Source organism: Bison bison, unplaced genomic scaffold (genome assembly GCF_000754665.1).
Source record: "Bison bison bison isolate TAMUID 2011002044 unplaced genomic scaffold, Bison_UMD1.0 scf7180017864118, whole genome shotgun sequence".
Classification (NCBI taxonomy): Eukaryota; Metazoa; Chordata; class Mammalia; order Artiodactyla; family Bovidae; genus Bison; species Bison bison.
In genome coordinates this window covers 1,196,228-1,214,861 of record NW_011494690.1, presented here as the reverse complement: position 1 = coordinate 1,214,861, position 18,634 = coordinate 1,196,228, and the positions used below count along the sequence as shown (strand labels likewise).

General features: G+C 40.8%; 1 protein-coding gene across 1 annotated transcript in view; it reads right to left on the bottom strand.

Moving 5' to 3' along the window:
* The window catches only part of LEO1 (Leo1, Paf1/RNA polymerase II complex component, homolog (S. cerevisiae)), a 27,952-nt gene that overhangs the window by 5,405 nt on the left and 3,913 nt on the right, over window positions 1-18,634 (bottom strand). Inside the window, exons 3-10 of the mRNA XM_010839480.1 lie at window positions 16,442-16,536; window positions 15,294-15,439; window positions 14,480-14,564; window positions 10,442-10,536; window positions 9,759-9,893; window positions 8,424-8,559; window positions 7,043-7,229; window positions 4,230-4,327 (exon numbers count right to left, since the gene is read on the bottom strand). Coding sequence (XP_010837782.1) covers window positions 4,230-4,327; window positions 7,043-7,229; window positions 8,424-8,559; window positions 9,759-9,893; window positions 10,442-10,536; window positions 14,480-14,564; window positions 15,294-15,439; window positions 16,442-16,536 — 977 coding nt within the window. The remainder of the gene's footprint in view (window positions 1-4,229; window positions 4,328-7,042; window positions 7,230-8,423; window positions 8,560-9,758; window positions 9,894-10,441; window positions 10,537-14,479; window positions 14,565-15,293; window positions 15,440-16,441; window positions 16,537-18,634) is intronic.

Here is an 18,634-nt window from a genome sequence, read left to right as displayed (position 1 = left end):
AGTGCCGAAGAATTGATGCTTTTGAACTATGGTGTTGAAGAAGACTCTTGAGAGTCCCTTGGACTGCAAGGAGATCCAACCAGTCCATTCTGAAGGAGATCAGCCCTGGGATTTCTTTGGAAGGAATGATGCTAAAGCTGAAACTCCAGTACTCTGGCCACCTCATGCGAAGAGTTGACTCACTGGCAAAGACTCTGATGCTGGGAGGGATTGGGGGCAAGAGGAGAAGGGGACGACAGAGGATGAGATGGCTGGATGGCATCACTGACTCGATGGACGTGAGTCTCAGTGAACTCCGGGAATTGGTGATGGACAGGGAGGCCTGGCGTGCTACGATTCATGGGGTCGCAAAGAGTCAGACATGACTGAGCGACTGATCTGATCTGATCTGAAAGTACAAGAAACCAACACCCAGAGAGCCAAGGCTTCCAGGGAAACATACTCTGAACCTCGGCCTTGGGAAAGCCTCACTCTAGAGGGGAAGCTGGAGCTACAGTTGTTCCAAGTTGCTGATGGCTCCATAAAGACAGCTGCCAAGGAAGGAATGGAGGTTCTATGGGCAGAGCAGGGGGAGGAGAGAGACGCAGAAGGAAGCAGACCACCAGTACCACATTCTGGGAAGTCTCAGCAGGTCGCCTCTTTTACTCAAGAAAGCTGCGGCCTGGACATGCCACCCTTTCTTCCCATCGTCTGCATGTTCCTTTCCACGGGATCTTTCCCTTTTCCACAGTTTCTTCTACTACTACCAGCCTTTCACCCTGGGAGTAATTTAGGTTTTCTAAAATTTTCTCTGCTTACAAAAATAAGGGAGGATAAAAAGCTTTGTTTTTTCTTTTTTGCAACTTAGTCCCTATTGGGGAAGGGAAATGAGCATTCCCTGTGACACCTACTTTCATATCTGTTATTAACTAGAATACAACTTTATAAGGCAGACAGCATAAGTCCCATAGAACAGGTGAGGAAACAGACTTGGAAATGTGAGATGCCTTGCTCAAGCCAATATGAGAGGTAGAGGGTAGCCCCAAGATTCAGCAATCCAGAGCCCTGTCCTTTCCCCCATATCAAGGAATGCTCTCATGACAATGGTCATTCTCTGGTACGGGGACTTAAGGTTTGAAAACTGGCTTAATCTCAGAGGAATATCTAGATTCATGGCGTGTGGGTGGGGTTTAGTGCGCAAATAAGGAGAGAGGCCTAGAGCAGGTCCCCCCTCCGCCTCCCCCCGGCTCTCCCACTGTAACCCACTCCAGGACCTGAACTGGGGTAGTGAGGAGGTTGGGAGGTCCAGGCAGAAGCAAAGTCTCTTGTCAGGAAAGGAGAAGCGGAAGGGGGGCGGCGGGGAGGGGCAACAGGAAGACTTAACAGCGAGTATTCGGGTGGGGGAGGTAGAGGGCAGCTCCTGTAACAGACAGCTAGGAGGCATTCGCGAGAGGTATTTTTAAGTCACGCAGTTACAGGTTTCTAACTGCCTGGCCTTGAAGAAGGCTATCTGATGGATCACAGGTTGAAATCTCATTTCTGAGAATTCTAGGAATAAACAGAAGTCCCATGACATTTTTCAATTTTCACTCAGTTTCTGCTTGCCAATAAATACAATGGCATCTGCTTAGATGACGACAGCTGTTTGCCAACAGTTCAACACACTGTAAATGCATCATTAAGACATCTCCTATCTAATTTAAAACAAATATGTTGCAGAATAATTTAACAATTTTGTCTATTTATCTTCCATAGCATACCACTTCCAATAAGACTGGGAAATACTAAATGTTGTGATTAACCAACAATAACACAAGGACAAAATTCCGTTTCTCATGAGAAAAGAGCTCATGAAAGTTCACAGTTCACAGAAGGCCAAACTGATCAAAGTACATTAAAATCATGAGTAACAGGGACACAACAATGTTTCCACAATATGGCAGAAGAGCCCTTTGAATAACCCTCTCACTGAAAATAACGATGAAAAACTATAAACAAACCCAAGTGATGGCAAGAAAATAAGGTATAATCACAAGCCAAAAATTAAGCAAAACCAGGAGCCCACAGAGACGAGCAGAGCACTCAAGCAGGGTTTCTCCTTGACGACAGTTACCGAACTGTATGAACTACAAGCTTTGCTTTTATGCCTTGCAGGGTGCCGAGGACAGGACACAAAGGCCAAGTGCAGCAGATGAACAACAGACCCCGAAGGACTGTATCTTTACTGTTCAGGTGAACTAGAGATAAGCCCAGGCCCCTTTCTCTGAGGCAGGGGTCAGCAAATCATTCCGGTAAAGGGCCTGAGGCCAAATGTCTTAGGCTGTACAAGACATATGGTTTCTATTGCAACTAATCAACTCTGTCACCGCAGAAAGAAAACATCCAGAGACAATACATAAATGATTAACTATGGGTAGATTTTGAAAAAAAAGTTTATTTGAAAAAAAAAAACAAACAGGGGCAGGCTAGATTAGCCAGCGGGATGTAGTTTGCCAACCCCTGTTTCAAATGCCTGCAAGGGTAATTTCCAGTCTCTAACATTTGAACTAATTAAGAGGGGATTAAGAAAATTTAAACATTTCTAGGAAAATTCATAACAACAAGTCAGAAGCCATACTTCCAATAACTAAAATGATCTGTTCCAAGAATATAATTTAAAGTAGTCCCAAGGTAGCCAAGAAGCAAATATATATCATCTTCAGGGCCATCAATCTAGGCTATAAAAATCCCCACTGATCTGAGTAAATCAATCATTTAATCACAGAACACATGGAGAAATAAGTCATCATAAAACAGCTATCAGAAATAATCAGAAGTAAAACCACATATGTAAAGACTTCAGAATATCAGATATAAAAGACCATACCAGTAGGTTTAAAATACTTAAAGACATAAAGGAGAAACTGAAAAATATGAATTAGGAGGATTTTTTTAAATGACCAATTTGAAAAACTAAACCTCTAGAGATTAAAAAACTGAAATAATTAAAAATTGAGTAAAAGAGATCAACAATGTATTAGACAGCTAAAGAAAGAAACAGTGAACTAGAAGAAGCTGTCCAAGAACGCAAAGCTAAAAAGACATGGAAAATATGAAGGACAGCTTGAGAGTCATGGAGGATAAAGTGAGAAGGAATAACATGCATCCAATCAGAGTTTCATGAAGAAAGGAAAAAGAATGGTAGAAAGGAATATCTGAAGAATTAATGGCTGAGAAATTTTCAGAACTAATGAAAGATATCAATCTATAAATTCAGAAAGTCTAACAGATCCCAATCAGAGAAATCAAAAGAAATTCAAAGTAGGATACCACAGAACAGTTCAAGAACACCAAAAATAACAATAATCTATAAACTTAAATAAAATAAGTAAGTTCTGGGTATGTAATGCACAGCACGGTGACTGTAGTTAATAATACTCTATTGTACAACTTAAAGTTGCTAAGACCATGCACTTTAAAAGTTCTCATCACAAGACAAAAAATATACATAACTATCGTGGTGATGGATGTTAACCAGACTTACTGTGGTAATCACTTTGCAATATACACATGTATCAATCAAATCATTACGCTGTACACCTGAATATAACATCATATAAAGTTATATGTCATATATCATGTATCAAGTTACATATATCCTGAAAAAGACTTAATTAAAATTTTAGTACCTGAACTCTCATAATTTGAAAAGGATACTGTTAAAAATATAAGTTAAAATTCCTTTGAAATTTTATTATTTCAGTAACACATGGAAATTTATTTTATTGAATTACTCAATACTATTTCAAATACTAGTTAATCTACATAAAAAGAAAAGATTTTTCTACCATAAGAATTATTTCTGTAATTGTAAAAACATATTGAAAAATTTTTAAAAAGAGCAAAAGAAAGAAGAGATACACAGTCTACCCACACTAAATGCTTTCTATAATAGTTCTCCAGTAGAGCCTGGCTCTCTCAGGGCAGGTCTTCCCCCAGGCCTCTCCATCTACCTGGCATGCCCATCCTGGCTGGTGTGCCCTGTGCTAGCATTCTTCCTTCAACACACCAAGAAGAGGTCTCCTTCTCTAAGCAGGGGTATTAGACGCTCTAATGGGCCACTCCCAGCCTGTTTCTGGATTTATCTCACTGAGCTTCAGTGAAGTATGTAGACACATGTCTGTGCTCCTAGGCTGTGAGCTCCTCCTCATTTCAGTCATTAACATGTGGGTACAGGGTAAACCTCTAGAATTGAATAAATTTAGTTTTACCTCATCACTGGTGAGTTTCTTCGCTTTGAGTAACCTTTGAGCCTTATCTTCTTCTGATCCCTCATCACTGTCTGATGAATAGATTCTAGCTCGTTCCTCTGAAAGCAAAGAGTAAGATTTGTGAGTGACTTTCAAAGATAATCCATTCCTGGATCTTTCTTCTGATGTGTATCTTCAGTTCCTTCTGTATACTGTTTACAGAGAAGCAAATAATTAAGAACTTTTAAAATTTCAGATTTCCCTGGTGGTACAGTGGATAAGAATCCACCTGCCAATGTAGGGGATGCAGATCCAATCCCTGGTCCAGGAGCAATTCCACATGCCACAACTAAGCCCACGGGCCACAGGTACTGAAGCCTGCGCCTCTAGAGCCCATGCTCCACAGCAAGAGAAGCCACCGCAGTGACGTCTGAGCACCATGAGAGTAGCCCCTGCCTGCCGCAACTAGAGAAAGCCTGCAGCAACAGTGAAGATCCAGCGCAGCCAAAAATTAAAAAATATTCAAAATTTAAAGATAAATGTAAATTGAGATCTGTTGAAACGAAGTACTTGTCCTCTCAAATACGAGACTGATTTTAAAAAACTTTTTTAAGGTTTGTATGCAAGATGATTAAAGAGACAGACATCACTATTCTTCCAAAATAGCCCGAGTCATTCTTTCATAGAGGTAACAGTTAACTCAAGCTTTGGAGATAAAACAGGAGGTGGTTTCCAGGGCCTGTAAGACCACCTATTGCCAGGTAGACATTTCCAAGGGAGATGGAGATGAATAAGTCTGTGCTGACACCCCAGCTCAGGTGAAGCATGGTGAAATAAGAACAGTTGCTATTAGACCAACCTCCTCACTTCAGAGCCCAAAGCCCTGCCTTTCTCCCTACTCCCTGCCTACCTGACTACCAGACAGAACTGACTGTTAATAAATTTGCCTGTTAGGACTGTAATCACTGGGGAACTGAATACTATATAACTCTCTCCTAAAGACATCCTCAATTTTTTGTTTTTATTTAATTTATATGGCATGTATTTCTACAATTAATCTTTTCTGTGGGAAATTAGCACTAATGAAAATATAAAAGGTCTTTATATGTAGTCCCAAAATAAATAATAGGCAGGTAGGAAGGGTGTAAAAAGTCCACCAGAACAAATGCAGTTGCTGTTTTAAAAAAAAAAAAAAAAAAAGGAGAAAGGCATCCCATGGAATCGTCAGAGAAAGAGAAATTTGGGTGGGTGTTCTTAAAATTTATCATTCTAACAGAGCAAGGTGACCCAAGGTTTTGTATAGTGATTCCCAAAGCTCTATTAAAGCTCATCTGGAGAAGATTAGATCCTCATTTTACTGATGGGGAATGTGGTATATTCAGAGATGTGGAGTCACTCCTGAAGCTGATGAGTGCTAAGTACAACGATGATAGTTTTGTGTGATGTTTATTTAGTACTTGTTATATGCCGGGCACTGGATACAGTATTTAATATGCAGTATGTCAGTCAATTCTCAAAATAACCTCATGGTGTAAACACTTACTAATAAGCAGCTTTTTTCTTGATAAGGTAACAGAAAAAAGAGGTACTGTAACTTTCCAAAAGTCATCCAGCTGAAAAGTGGCAGGGCTAAGATCAGAGCAGGCGGAACTGGGGTGTCCAGCCTGGTCCCCCACCTTCGGGTTCAGTTTACTTTTCAGCACAACATCTCACTCGCTGGCTGCGGGAAACTTCTGGAGGCAGTACTGTGGCCGAGACAGATGCCTCAGAAGTCAGGCCGCCTGAGTCTCCAACTCTTTGTGTACCAGCTATGTCTTTGCACAAGCCACTCAACCTCTCAAAGTCTCAGTTTCCTCAATAAGGGTGAGACAAAAACGGACCCTGAGGCATTATACTAAGTGAAATAAGTCATACAGGGAAAGACAACCACCGTATGATCTTACTTATATGTGCAATGTGAAAAAAACGGAAAACAAAGAACCAAGTTCATAGATACAGAAGCCAGATTAGCAGCTGCCTGAGGTGTGGTGTGGAGGGTGGAGGCAAAGGGAGTCAAACGGATCCAGTTAGAAGATAGATAAATCCTGGAGATACAATGTACAGCATGGTGACTGAAGTTAATAATAATGCACTGCATATTTTAGAGTTGCTGACAGCTGATATTAAAAGTTCCCATCTCAAGAAAAAGAATTCTACAACTGACTTTGATGGCAGAAGTTATTAACTAGACTTATTATAGGGATCATTTCACAATACACACAAATACCGAATCATTAGACTGTAACCCTGAAACTAATGCAATTACTTTAGTATTCAATTAAAAATTTTTTAAAAAGAACAAGACAATAATAGTAACTGGGTCATAACATTGTTATGAGGACCAAACAGGATCCATGTTTGAGTGTCTGCCTGGAACTCAGTATGTGCTGAAATGACCATTAAAAATTACTGGTACTTGTGAAAGAAAAGAATATACAATGGAGAAGTTTGAAAGAAAACACATGTATTCTCTGAAAAACTGAACTTCCTGATTTCTAATTAGTAATTTTAAAAGTTGAGAAAAGTTCTAAGATAAAGAGTTGGCAGACTTTCAAACCAGGGAACAGAGGCTCAAGAGACGAGTCTAGAAGTTCAAGTACAAGCAGCTTCTACTCTTTTAGGCTGACCCCAAAGAATTTCACGACGACTAGCTCCTGAGACCTTGAAACGTCTCACTCATTAACACTGATTCCTTAAAAATAAAATGCCCGATGACTTCGCATTCACAGTGTACCTAATGCGAAGGTGATTCCACGACCCTGAAATGACGAAATTTCATTTCTGCTCAAACTCACCTCGAATGCCCCCTTTGTATCGGTTTTTAATGGCAGCCAAGCTGATGGACTCCTCGCCTTCCTCCTCCTCATCGTATCGATCAGGTTCTAGGTAACTAGCACTCAGTCCCCGCTGGTGCTGTTTCTCTCTCATGCGGCGCTGCTGAGACTCCCTACGAATAGAAGCCCTCAAACGTTCTTCTTCTTTCTGTAAAGAAGCAAATTAGTGAACTTTAAAAAAGATGACCTCACTTAATGCCCACTCAAAACTACCTCACTCTAAACAACGTGAAAATGCCTTGCCTGGGATAACACCAGTTCCTGTGTCCTCAGGGTGAGTTCTTTGCATTTCACGTCTGTTACCACACATGGTCATCATCATGTTCAGTTCTAAGGCGTGAAGACACCACAGGGTGGAGAGGCAGAAGGCTCCCTCACACCAACCGCCCCATCACAACTGGCATGGGCACAGCCTTGCGAGCTGCAGCATCCCCTCTGCAGCCAGGAACAGTCCAGAGGGCACGACCAGCCTGAGGAGCCGCGTCCATGCCCAGCGGATGCCTGAGGGAAGCAGGTTCTCTTCACCCTGAGACACACCTGACTTGCCCAGGCTCCACCAAACTACCAAGGCGCCCAGATATTCCTGCCTGGGGCCGTCAACCCAGGGCACTCCCCACAGCTAACAGCAGGATGAGGGGGTGCTGGCGGAGAGGGGCTCTGAGCCCCAAAATAGACCCTTCATTCTTGTCTATCTGCCTGGCTTCCACACCTTGGGGTTCACTGGGCAGGGCCAGGCAATGAGAGATCAGGGATGTCCTGGCATTCCCTTGATTCCTTGTTTAATTGCTTTATTACTGCATACAAATCTAATCCTGTAAAAATCACTGTCAACAGAACAGAGATTAAAAACAATCTAGCGGATTCCTTGTGCATTTCCACAGGAGTTGGGGAAGTGAAGGAGGGCCTGGGCATCTCTCAACGTGGTCCTGGAGTCTGCAGGTCCTTCAGCCCTGCTACCTTCCATGGAAAACGGAGGAAACTTCTGGTCTTTTTATATTCTATCTAGACTAATTCTCGAGCATTTCCACTGATTTTTGACATGGACACCAAGTCAGCCATGGATGACTTATTTCATCATCCTTGAAGTTATCTGTGAAGGTTCAGATTCTTTTAGTCAACAGGTTGCTCTCAGGACTTGGTGGGAGAGAAACCAAGCCAGGGTCTGTTTTAGGACCCTCACCACATCACCCTTATTTGCCAAATGTTTAAGAAATGGAAACCAGCTCCCTGTTCATGACAGCTGGAAGGAAGAAAGGTGGGTCAATAAGAGAGGATGAACAACATTTTGGGAAATGCTTTTCTTAATATATCAAAATTCTAGGATAAAGCTCAGCCAACATACCTTGATCATCTCTGTGCGCTGGCACTCAGGATCACGACCAGCCATTGGTAAGATTCTAATCTTCTGTGTCTTTGAACATCTATCTGCAAGTGACAGTGTCATCTTTCTATGTGTGGCACTGTCTGTAGAGTGAGGTCTGCAGGAAAGGAACAAAAATACCTATTTAGCAAATACATTTGTGAGCCAGCCATACCAACATCAGATGAGGCCAGTGAGCATTTCCCATTCTCATGAAAAAATAGGCAGAGACACAAAACAATATACTAGATGGGGATTCTAACCTCTCTTCATTCTGCAGCTTACTAAACCATTCTCACGTCCACAAGTGAAGTAAAATATGGAAAGCTTGTGTAAAAAAGGCTTGCATAGCATGATCACCCTCTAGAAGCAGTAAATTGATGGGCTCACACAGCATTCATTAAAAAATAAAAATTAAGAGAAAGAAAGAAAACAAAAAAAAAAGAAAAACAAAACCAAAAACCAAGAAGCATTCATTGAATAACGAGTGCGAAGCACTGTACTCTCGTGTTTTCTATATTACATGACTTCACTGTCACAGCTCCTCTATGAGATCATTACTACATTTTATATATTAGGAAACTGAGGCAAGGAAAACTGAGAAAAGTTGCCCAAAGTCATGCATGTGGAAGTGAGACTCGGATACAGGTCTATTTGATTCCAAAGCCTATAATCTTGACCATTACAATTTTGAAAATGTAGTTCATAACCAAGAATACTGTGCCATCTCTAAAGGTAAGGTAAGCATTACCCAAGGAGGATGATCCGCTTAGAATCATGGAAAGAAAAACATGAATGCTCCACTGCACTGCCTGTCCTGTCTCGACAAGGGGAATGCGCTTGCCAGCTGACCAAGTGTGCAGGACTGCCTGAAGAGGTAATGGATACAGGGCCTAAAGAACAGATGACCTTGGCCTTCATACCCACCAACTCACGGCCTTTCCTCTGATCGCACGCCCACTAAGAACCTCTAGCAGTCTCACAGGTAAATTTTACTAAAAAGGAAGGTATACTGCCCAGTTAGTACTCTTAGGCCTCCTGGCAGCTATAGTAATCTCTAGAATTAATACACTGACGTTCTGGTTTACATACCAGTCTCCTGGAGCTCTGGTTAGCACGACCTGGCTCCCTGTGAAGCAGCAACTTTCAGAGCACTTGACAAAAGAGCCTTTGAACCTTCAGAGCTGAGAACCAGATCTTGGTCTTTGGGGAACTATACTGTGAGGTTACGCCAATCAGGAGTCAGGCACTTTGAACAACACCTGTATTTCACTGCTTTTACTGTTTAACAAATAGTACGTTGATGAGAGTAATTACCTGAATGTGAGTTTGGTTTTAAAGACGGCTTGTCCCTGTAGACCGGTACCTTGTCTTATAAAAAGGTGGTTGTGATCGCCTTGCAGTGGAGCCTTGTAAACATCAAACACCTCATTGCCTAAGTGCAGGGACATGCTGAAAAGAAGGAACACTTCACACGTTAGTCAGAAAGCTTTCACTCTCATTTTAGTTCACTTCGAATGTGATTCAATGGCTGTTTTCTCTCCTAACACAGAATTCAGAAGCAAGGGAAGAATAAAAAGGCATGATGTGAAAAAACACTTACACAGAAGTAAAGAACACTGCGTGTTTATGTTTAGGAAGCAAAACATGCTGTGACATTCACTCAACCCCTACCACCTTCCCAACGAAGGGCAGCTTTACTAAAGTGTCAGCTTCTAGGGAGTAGTACGCAATGGGCAGGGGAGCTGGTCTAATTTTCCTGACTACGGTGCTATAGCCAGAGGATGATCACATTTCCAGCCTACTTTTAACAAGTCTCTCACCAGCCTGCACGACCCTCAACTGCTTACTTATTTCTGAGGTTTTCTATACAATGCCAGAGACTAAATAACAGAAATCCTTTAATAAGAGGTATACCCCAAATAAGGTCTTACTGCAAAACACCATCCCTCCCAGCCACATTCTGTATGTTTCCACACTCTTCAGGCATCTGTGCTCACCTCCCATCAGACCACTTGACTATTCGAGCATTGCTTTCTTTAATTTCATTTCCTTCTTCATCCCGGCGTATCCTCCACCTTATGGTATTTTCTACCTGTTTTAAAAACACAAGTGCCTTAGAATACTGTCATTTTTGCGTCTTCTCTCCACAAGAGATACATAATCACAGAATAAGCATGGACAGATAGTGACAGAAAAGAGGACATTGAAAACTTGTTTTAATCACCTAGAGACATTAGATAAAAAAAACAACAGGAAAGAAAATATGCCCATGTGAATTTCTACTCCCAGTGCTGGAACTACAGAGAGAGCTCAGTGCCAGAGCATCTGCTGCTGCTGCTAAGTCACTTCAGTCATGTCCGACTCTGTGCGACCCCATAGATGGCAGCCCACCAGGCTCCACCGTCCCTGGGATTCTCCAGGCAAGAACACTGGAGTGGGTTGCCATTTCCTTCTCCAATGCTCGAAAGTGAAAAGTGAAAGTGAAGTCACTCAGTCGTGTCTGACTCTCAGTGATCCCATAGACTGCAGCCCACCAGGCTCCTCCATCAATGGAATTTTCCAGGCAAGAGTACTAGAGTGGGGTGCCACTGCCTTCTCCGAGCAGGTGCTAAATCTGTAGTAACCTCCAGAAGTTATAAGACACAGAAAGAGCTAGCAGGACAAGACATAAGGTTTGAAGCCATATGATATAGCAATTTAGGATTGAGACTCCTATATAAAGCAGAACTAAAAACCCAATAAATGTGGGACTAAAAAACTGCCTACTGCCTTAGAAAGATAAGGAAACCCCCACATATAGGTAAGGAAAAAACAGCACCTTATGAAAATAAAAACCCCAAGTTTGAGCAGGTTTAGAGTCTAACTTTATGGGGAGGGGGAATACCAGGCAGATTTGCAAAATATTCAAAGGCTTCCTAAAATGAAAACCACTGTTACTGAAATTAAAAATTCAATGGGACTTCCAGGAAAATGCAGCACACTAAATGCATGTAGTTTATCCATGCCACATCCTGGAAGTGCACTAAAACGGACAGTAAAGAACTGAAAAAGGATACACTCACAAAGAGAAAGAGAATGTGAGCTAAGATGGCATCAAAGCAAAGCCAGCATTTTGAAAACCGACAGACTGAAGCCCAAGCATCCCCCTGCCTCTGCCCCTACCATCTACCTAACAGCAGCCGTTCCCACTCCCAGCTAGATTTTCTGGATCTCCTCTGTTAACTAACTGCCTTTACAACTGTATCCTAATGATTTCTTTCCAGTTTCCCCCTGTCCTTCTTTATTCCTCACTAAATAAACAAACAACTATGAAGCTACCTGATTAAGAATGCAGTATCTCGGTAAAGAATCCGCCTGCAATGCAGGAGGTCCCAGTTCAATTCCTGGGTTGGCAAGATCCACTGGAGAAGGGATAGGCTACCCACTCCAGTATTCTTGGGCTTCCTTTGTGGCTCAGCTGGTAAGAATCCACCTGCAATGCAGGAGACCTGGGTTCGATCCCTGGGTTGGGAAGATCCCTTGGAGAAGGGGAAAGCTACCCACCCTGGCCTAGAGAATTCCATGGACTATACAGTTCATGGGGTCACAAAGAGTCAGACACGACTAAGCAACTTTCACTTTCAATATTAAATATGATGTCATATCTGAGATTTGTTTCCAAACAGTCTGGGTAAGATAGGGTAAGGACTACAGATGAAATAAGATGTCCAACCTGACAACCACTGAAGTGAATGATGGGTACGTGAGAGTTTACTTCACTGTTCTTGCTATTTCTGTTTATGTTTGAAATTTTTCTTAATAAAAGAAGGTAAACAAAATGATCTGTCATTATTCCTGCCTTCCCTCTCAAATAAAATAGGTTTGTTGTTGTTGTTGTTTAGTCGCTAAGTTGATTCTGACTCTTTGCAACCCCATGGACTGTAGCACACCAAGCTCCTCTGTTTATGGGGTTCTCTAGGCAAGAATACTGGAGTGAGCTGCCATTTCCTTCTCCAGGGGAATCTTCCCAAACCAGGGAGAGAATACATGTCTCCTGCACTAGCAGGTAGCTCTTCACCACTGAGCCACCGGAGAAGCCCTATAAAATAGGCTGAGTGAGTGAATGAAAATGGCTCAGTCGTGTCTGACTCTTTGCGACCCCATGGTCTACACAGTCCATGGAATTCTCCAGGCCAGAATACTGGAGCGGGTAGCCATTCCCTTCTCCAGGGGATCTTTCCAACCCAGGGATCAAACAGAGGTCTCCCACATTGCAGGCAGGCTATTTACCACATGAGCCACAAGGGAAGCATAAAACAGGTTAGCCACATAAAAATATGAAAACACAGGGGCCATTATTAACTGTGAAGCCACTTTGAAAAACGTTTCCTATTACATAAGGTGATTCAAATAATAATGATGCTATGGTAGAATACTCTGCTAGGTCTTACCCTATTGGGATGAAAGGCACATTAAAGCACTTCTAAAGACACAGAATGCAGAGAGGTACGTACACTGTACCTGGCTCTTTGTTCATTAAAGAATTAATCATACCACCAACTGACTCTTTAAGAATGGCAGGCCTTGTCTCAAGAGCATCATTCAAAAAAGCCAAGGATCCAAGGTTATTTTCCATCACCCATCAAGGGTTTAAAAAACAATAGTCTGCTATACACTGACATTTTGTAGTCTACACACCAAGATTTCAGAGTAAAACATTTATTTCTAGACATTAATGCTGATGTTAGAGTCTGGCATTACGTGACCTTAAAACATAGATACATGGACACTTGTTGATGTACCATGATAAAAGATAAGGGGAAAATGTAAAAATCAGTAAAAAGTAAGTAAATAAGGAACTATCACATTAATTTATATAAATGATGAGAAATAAAAGCAACAGAGTAACTCCAGAGGTACTAAATCAGTCACAAAAAATTAACAGCGCTACCCTTAAATCAATAGATATACACATGTTCCAAGGGCAACATTAAGAGATAACCTAACATGGAGACAGAGGAGGGGAAGTAAAAAGAGCAAAAAAAAGAGCCTATATATTTAATGGTGTGACCTTGACCAAGTTAATGGTGCCTGTTTATCTCCATTTCCTCATCTGATTTACATTTCCATTAAGTGGGAGGAGTAATGAAATTTCACTGAAAACCTTTGGAAGCTCATGCATTTTAGAGAAACCAGTTTATATCAAGGTTCTTTAGGTACTTATGGATCCATTAAACTTGAAAAGATGGAACTATTCTAAAAGTTCAGCCCCTGAATTCTAAGAAGGCTGGACTCTCACTTCTTAATATTTTAATACCATGTACAATATCTACTGGAAAAAAAAAAAGTATTTACAGGAAATCTTCAGATTTAAGAATTTAAAATGCATAGCACCAGTTTCGGTATCATGAGTTCAACTGTTTCTTGTTACTGTGCTACAACTCAGCTCTAAACCATCTACTTAAACCTACATCCTCCTTGATTAAAGGAAGATTAGAGGCCCTCCTTGGACAGAGTAACCAGACAGTACAAGATCTCAAAAAGAAGCATTAATAGGAACTTAGCACAATAAAAATCCCTCCTAATAGTGAACACGAACAATTGGAAAAATACAAAGACAGCCATGTGGTGAAGTGTTAAGTACCAGTAATAAATTCTTCTTTTGTATATGATTTGTTCATCCATAGATCAAAGAACCTGAGGATAATTTCCCCTTGCAGGAAGTTGCTAGAACTTAACCCACAACAAATATGGAGGGAGCTGTTCTAAACACAAACCACAGTACAACTTATTATGAAGAAAGTAGCTAATAATTTTTTTAAAGCACCAAAAGATGTAATAGAGCAAACAAACAAAAAAAAAGGGATAAAAAAAAGTGACATCTTTACAGAGAAAAAGCTATGCTATTTTCTTTCTAAAAACTATTCTGAAAAGGTAGACGATTAACTTGTTGACCACACAGGAAACAGAGATCATTTTCAAAAGCTTAAGTCTCAAGTTAGTATCCCCAGGTTTTACTTTATAAAAGAAGAAAAGGGTAAAGCACAGAATGGTACCTTTAATTTTAACCTGGTTCGACCTTCTTCATCCAGCATTTCTTCATCTTCAAATTCATCTTCATAATACTGAGGATCAAATGGTCTACAAATTGTTTTTAAAATAAACTATTAGTCATATTTTGTAAGAAATATTCCTGCTATATAAAGCAACTTTAAAAAATCCTAATAACTAAAAATCATAATAGTCAAATATCTTCATGTTCAACTATAAGGATGTATTCAAATTACGGCACCTTCTTGAAATTTGGTATTAATACATATTGCTTGAAATAAAGAGCAAGCAAGGCGAAATATTCAAGTACTCTTAATTCTTATGTAAGTCTCTGAACAAGTAGGCCACGTATATCCTAGCTTTCCACATTTTGCTTAGGAAAAAGTTTTTAAATAGCACGAAGAGCTTGCATGTAACTTAGTGAATAATATCCATCAGTGCTGTTTAACAGTCCAAACCCTTAGTTTTTCTAGATCCACAATGGCTGCTATAGAGGACATCTGCAGTTTTTCTAGCAAACTTCACTACTCTCAATTTCAGTTTTTTCAGGGCTTCATTAGTCAGAAACACCCAAGACTAGTGATACCTGTTAATTCATAAGAAAGTAACAGACTGCTAAAAACAACTACAAGCATTATAAATCTCCTTTACCAATAGTCCATACTTTTTCTGTAAAAGGATATATTTGGTTTTTATTTTTTCAGAGATATATAACCAGTTTTCCATTTTGTGACTAGTCAATTCATACAAAGTAAGAAAAATATCAACATTCTACATATTCCTATCCAACATTAAAAAACTATCAACTGATCCCCTTACCTGGGTTCTACGCTGAGAAAGTTGGGCAGCTTAACAAAATACAAGTCATTTCCTAAATCAGTATTTACTTTGGGTATTTCTACTTCTATTCTGGTCTCAGGAATTGGCTCCTCCTCCTGTTGATCTTGAGGCAATCCATTTTCATCCTAGTAAAAGAGTCACAGAATTTTAGAGCTTAATGGGACTTTAGAGATGGTCCAGCTCCATTTCCACACTTTAATCGTTTAGGCAGATAAGAAGCATAATGAGACAAGACTTCAGGGCTATTATCCATCCCTACCAACCAACCCCCCAAAACCCCCACAGAAAAACAAGATCGGTTTAGAGGCATCAAAGCAAGAAAACATCTCTTTTATGATAAATCTATCTTCCACATACTCACCAACAGAAATGTGAAATTAACACTTGAATATGAAGTCACTTTATCAATTAAAATTAGAGAAAATTATCAACAAAACACACTTGCTGACATGAACAAGAAAAATGTTCAAATAAATGTTATTCAATTCACAGGTCCATGCAGTCTAGTCTCTTAAGGTGTGGGCCCACCTCACACTGGGCAGTTCTTTCTTTCTATCTTCTTTCCCACAGTGACAACATCTTGCAAAAACTACAGTACAATATCACAACCAGGAGACTGACCTGACCCAGGCGGATAAAGGACATTCCCATTACCACAAGGATTCACGCTGCCCTTTTATAGCCAATATCCACTTCCCTCTTGCCCTCATTCCGCTGCTGTAATTTCCATTAATCTTGTCTCCATTTCTATAATTCTGTCATTTCAAGACTGTTATAGGAGTGGATTTATACAGTCTTAACCTTTTGGGACTGGCTGTTTCTCACTCAGCGTAATTGCCTGGAACTTCATCCAAGTTGTTGCATATATCAGTAAATTTCATATATCAGTAAACTTTATCCAAGTTGCTGCATATATAAATCCTTTTTATTGCTGAGTAGTATTCCACAGAAGGACGTTTCAAGACAGTTTTTTCTAATCCTCCTTATAACCAAGACTTCTCTACATAAATGAGGAAATCACACGTTCACTGTATTTCCATACTGCAATTCAGTTACCGACTTCCTCTTCCTGGCATAAAAGAGACACTTAGTTCTCTCTTACAGTTCTCACTGGTAATTTTACTTACAACAGGCTGTCCTGGAGTGGGTGGTTTATCTTCCCCATCACTCCCTGAAGATATATCATCGGCACCTCCAAAGAGATCCATGGTTCCACTATTATCTTCAATGCGAGAGGAAAAAGGCACAGTGTTTAATACCTGTAACAATGATTTTTCAAAGCTATCACTTCAACATATTCCTAAAGTTCCTAGACCCGGCACCTGGAAACCACCCAAACACAACTCTGAGCCTGGCACTCAGGGATCTAACTAGAGTGTCTGTGCAGAGGAAGAGGGCAAATCCAGTGAAGGGCAAAGTGCACAGGAGGCACTCCTTTCCTCCTTTACTTACTGTTTTTCCACTTTCCTTTATTCCTCAGGAGCCCAAATATCCTCCTACAGTCCAGATACTCAAATTTGGGGCTTAAGCACACCATACAGGCCTATTCTCCACGTCATCCCTCAGGTTTTAAAATTACAGGTCATGTCTACCCAGGCTCCCTTCCTCTCAGGAAGAACTTCACCCAAGTACAGGCAAAACAATAACATCAACTATAATCTGTAATAAACCAAAGTGGGGTAGTAAAGGAGATGACAGGAAGATAGGAGGGTGGTCAATAGGTAGACTGCTTGAAACTGAGATTATAGAAGAGTTGCCATTTTGGTAATGACATGGTCTAGGGTAAAATCATGAGAGTGAGTCACTAAGACAAGGCAAAGGACAGACCACTGAAAAAGAGAAGGAAACCTATTAAAATGGTCAAAATTCAGAACCCTGACAACATCAAATGCCGGCAAAAACGTGGAATAATAGGAACTCTCATTCACTGATTCAGGTAGGAATGCAAAACGGCACACCCGCTTCGGAAGACAGTCTGCAGTTTCTTACCAAACTAAACATATTCTTACCAGATGCCCCAGAAATTGTGCTCCTTGGTGTTTACCCAAAGGACCTACACACTTATATCAACACAAAAACCTGCACACAAATGTCTACAGCTTTACTCATAATTGCCGAAATTTAGAAGCAACCGAGATGTCTTTCAGTTCGTAAATGGATAAACTGATACATCCAGACCATGGAATACAGGACTACCTTGGAGATATCTCAGGTTTGGTTCCAGACTATGCTCCTGTGCCCACCTGATTACTTTCTTCTTAGGTTTTATCATCATCTAACATGCTATATATTTCATTTACTTACCGTGTTATCATCAGTCTCTCTACCCTACCCTGACCCCAGCAGAATGTGGGTTCTACAGGGAGACGTCTTTGATTATTGCTACATTCCGAGTGCACAGAATAGTACTAGTACAAAGCAGATTCTCAGTAAATGTGAACAAAATAAAGTAATTAATATATCTGATTCTCACAACAACACTATACGGTGATAGCATCATTTCTCTCTTACAGATCAGAAACTGAAATTTAGTAAGTACTTAATTTGACCACAATCATACAGTTGGAAAGTAGAATCACAAAGATTCTAACTTGGGTTATCTGATTCCAAAGTCCATGTACGTAACTAGGAGTTATAGACCCAAAGATCTTTAAGTCAATCCCAGAGCTTGTTGTTCTGTCCAGCTGTCTCCTTTTCTCTCTAGTTGACCTGCTAAATGTTTGCTTTAGTTATACTGTTACTTGTGATAATTTATATAAGCTATTTAACATTAATGCCTAACTACCATTCAGCACAATAATGGCTGTGCAAATTATCAAAATTATGTTATTGTAACTTTTATACTAACATCTTTATTGTATAGTAATTTGCCATTTGAAATGTAGTCATACATAAACAGGTAGATCTCGTGAGTGTGTGTTAGTTGCTTAGTCGTATCTGACTCTTAGCGACCCCACAGACTGTAGCCCTCCAGGCTTCTCTATCCATGGAATTCTCCAGGCAAGAATACTGGAGTGGACCGCCATTCCCTTCTCCAGAGGAACTTTCCAATCCAGGGATTGAACCCTGGTCTCCTGCATCACAGGCAGATTCTTTACCGTCTGAGCTTCAGGGAACCCCCTCAAAGTCACTCAGTCGTGCCTGACTCTTTGTGACCCAATGGACTGTAGCCACCAGGCTCTTCTGTCCATGGGGATTCTCCAGGCTATTCTACTGGAGTGGGTAGCCACTCCCTTCTCCAGGGGATCTTCCCAACCCAGGGATCAAACCCAGTCTCCCGCATTGCAGGCAGATTCTTTACCAGCTGAGCTACCAGGGAA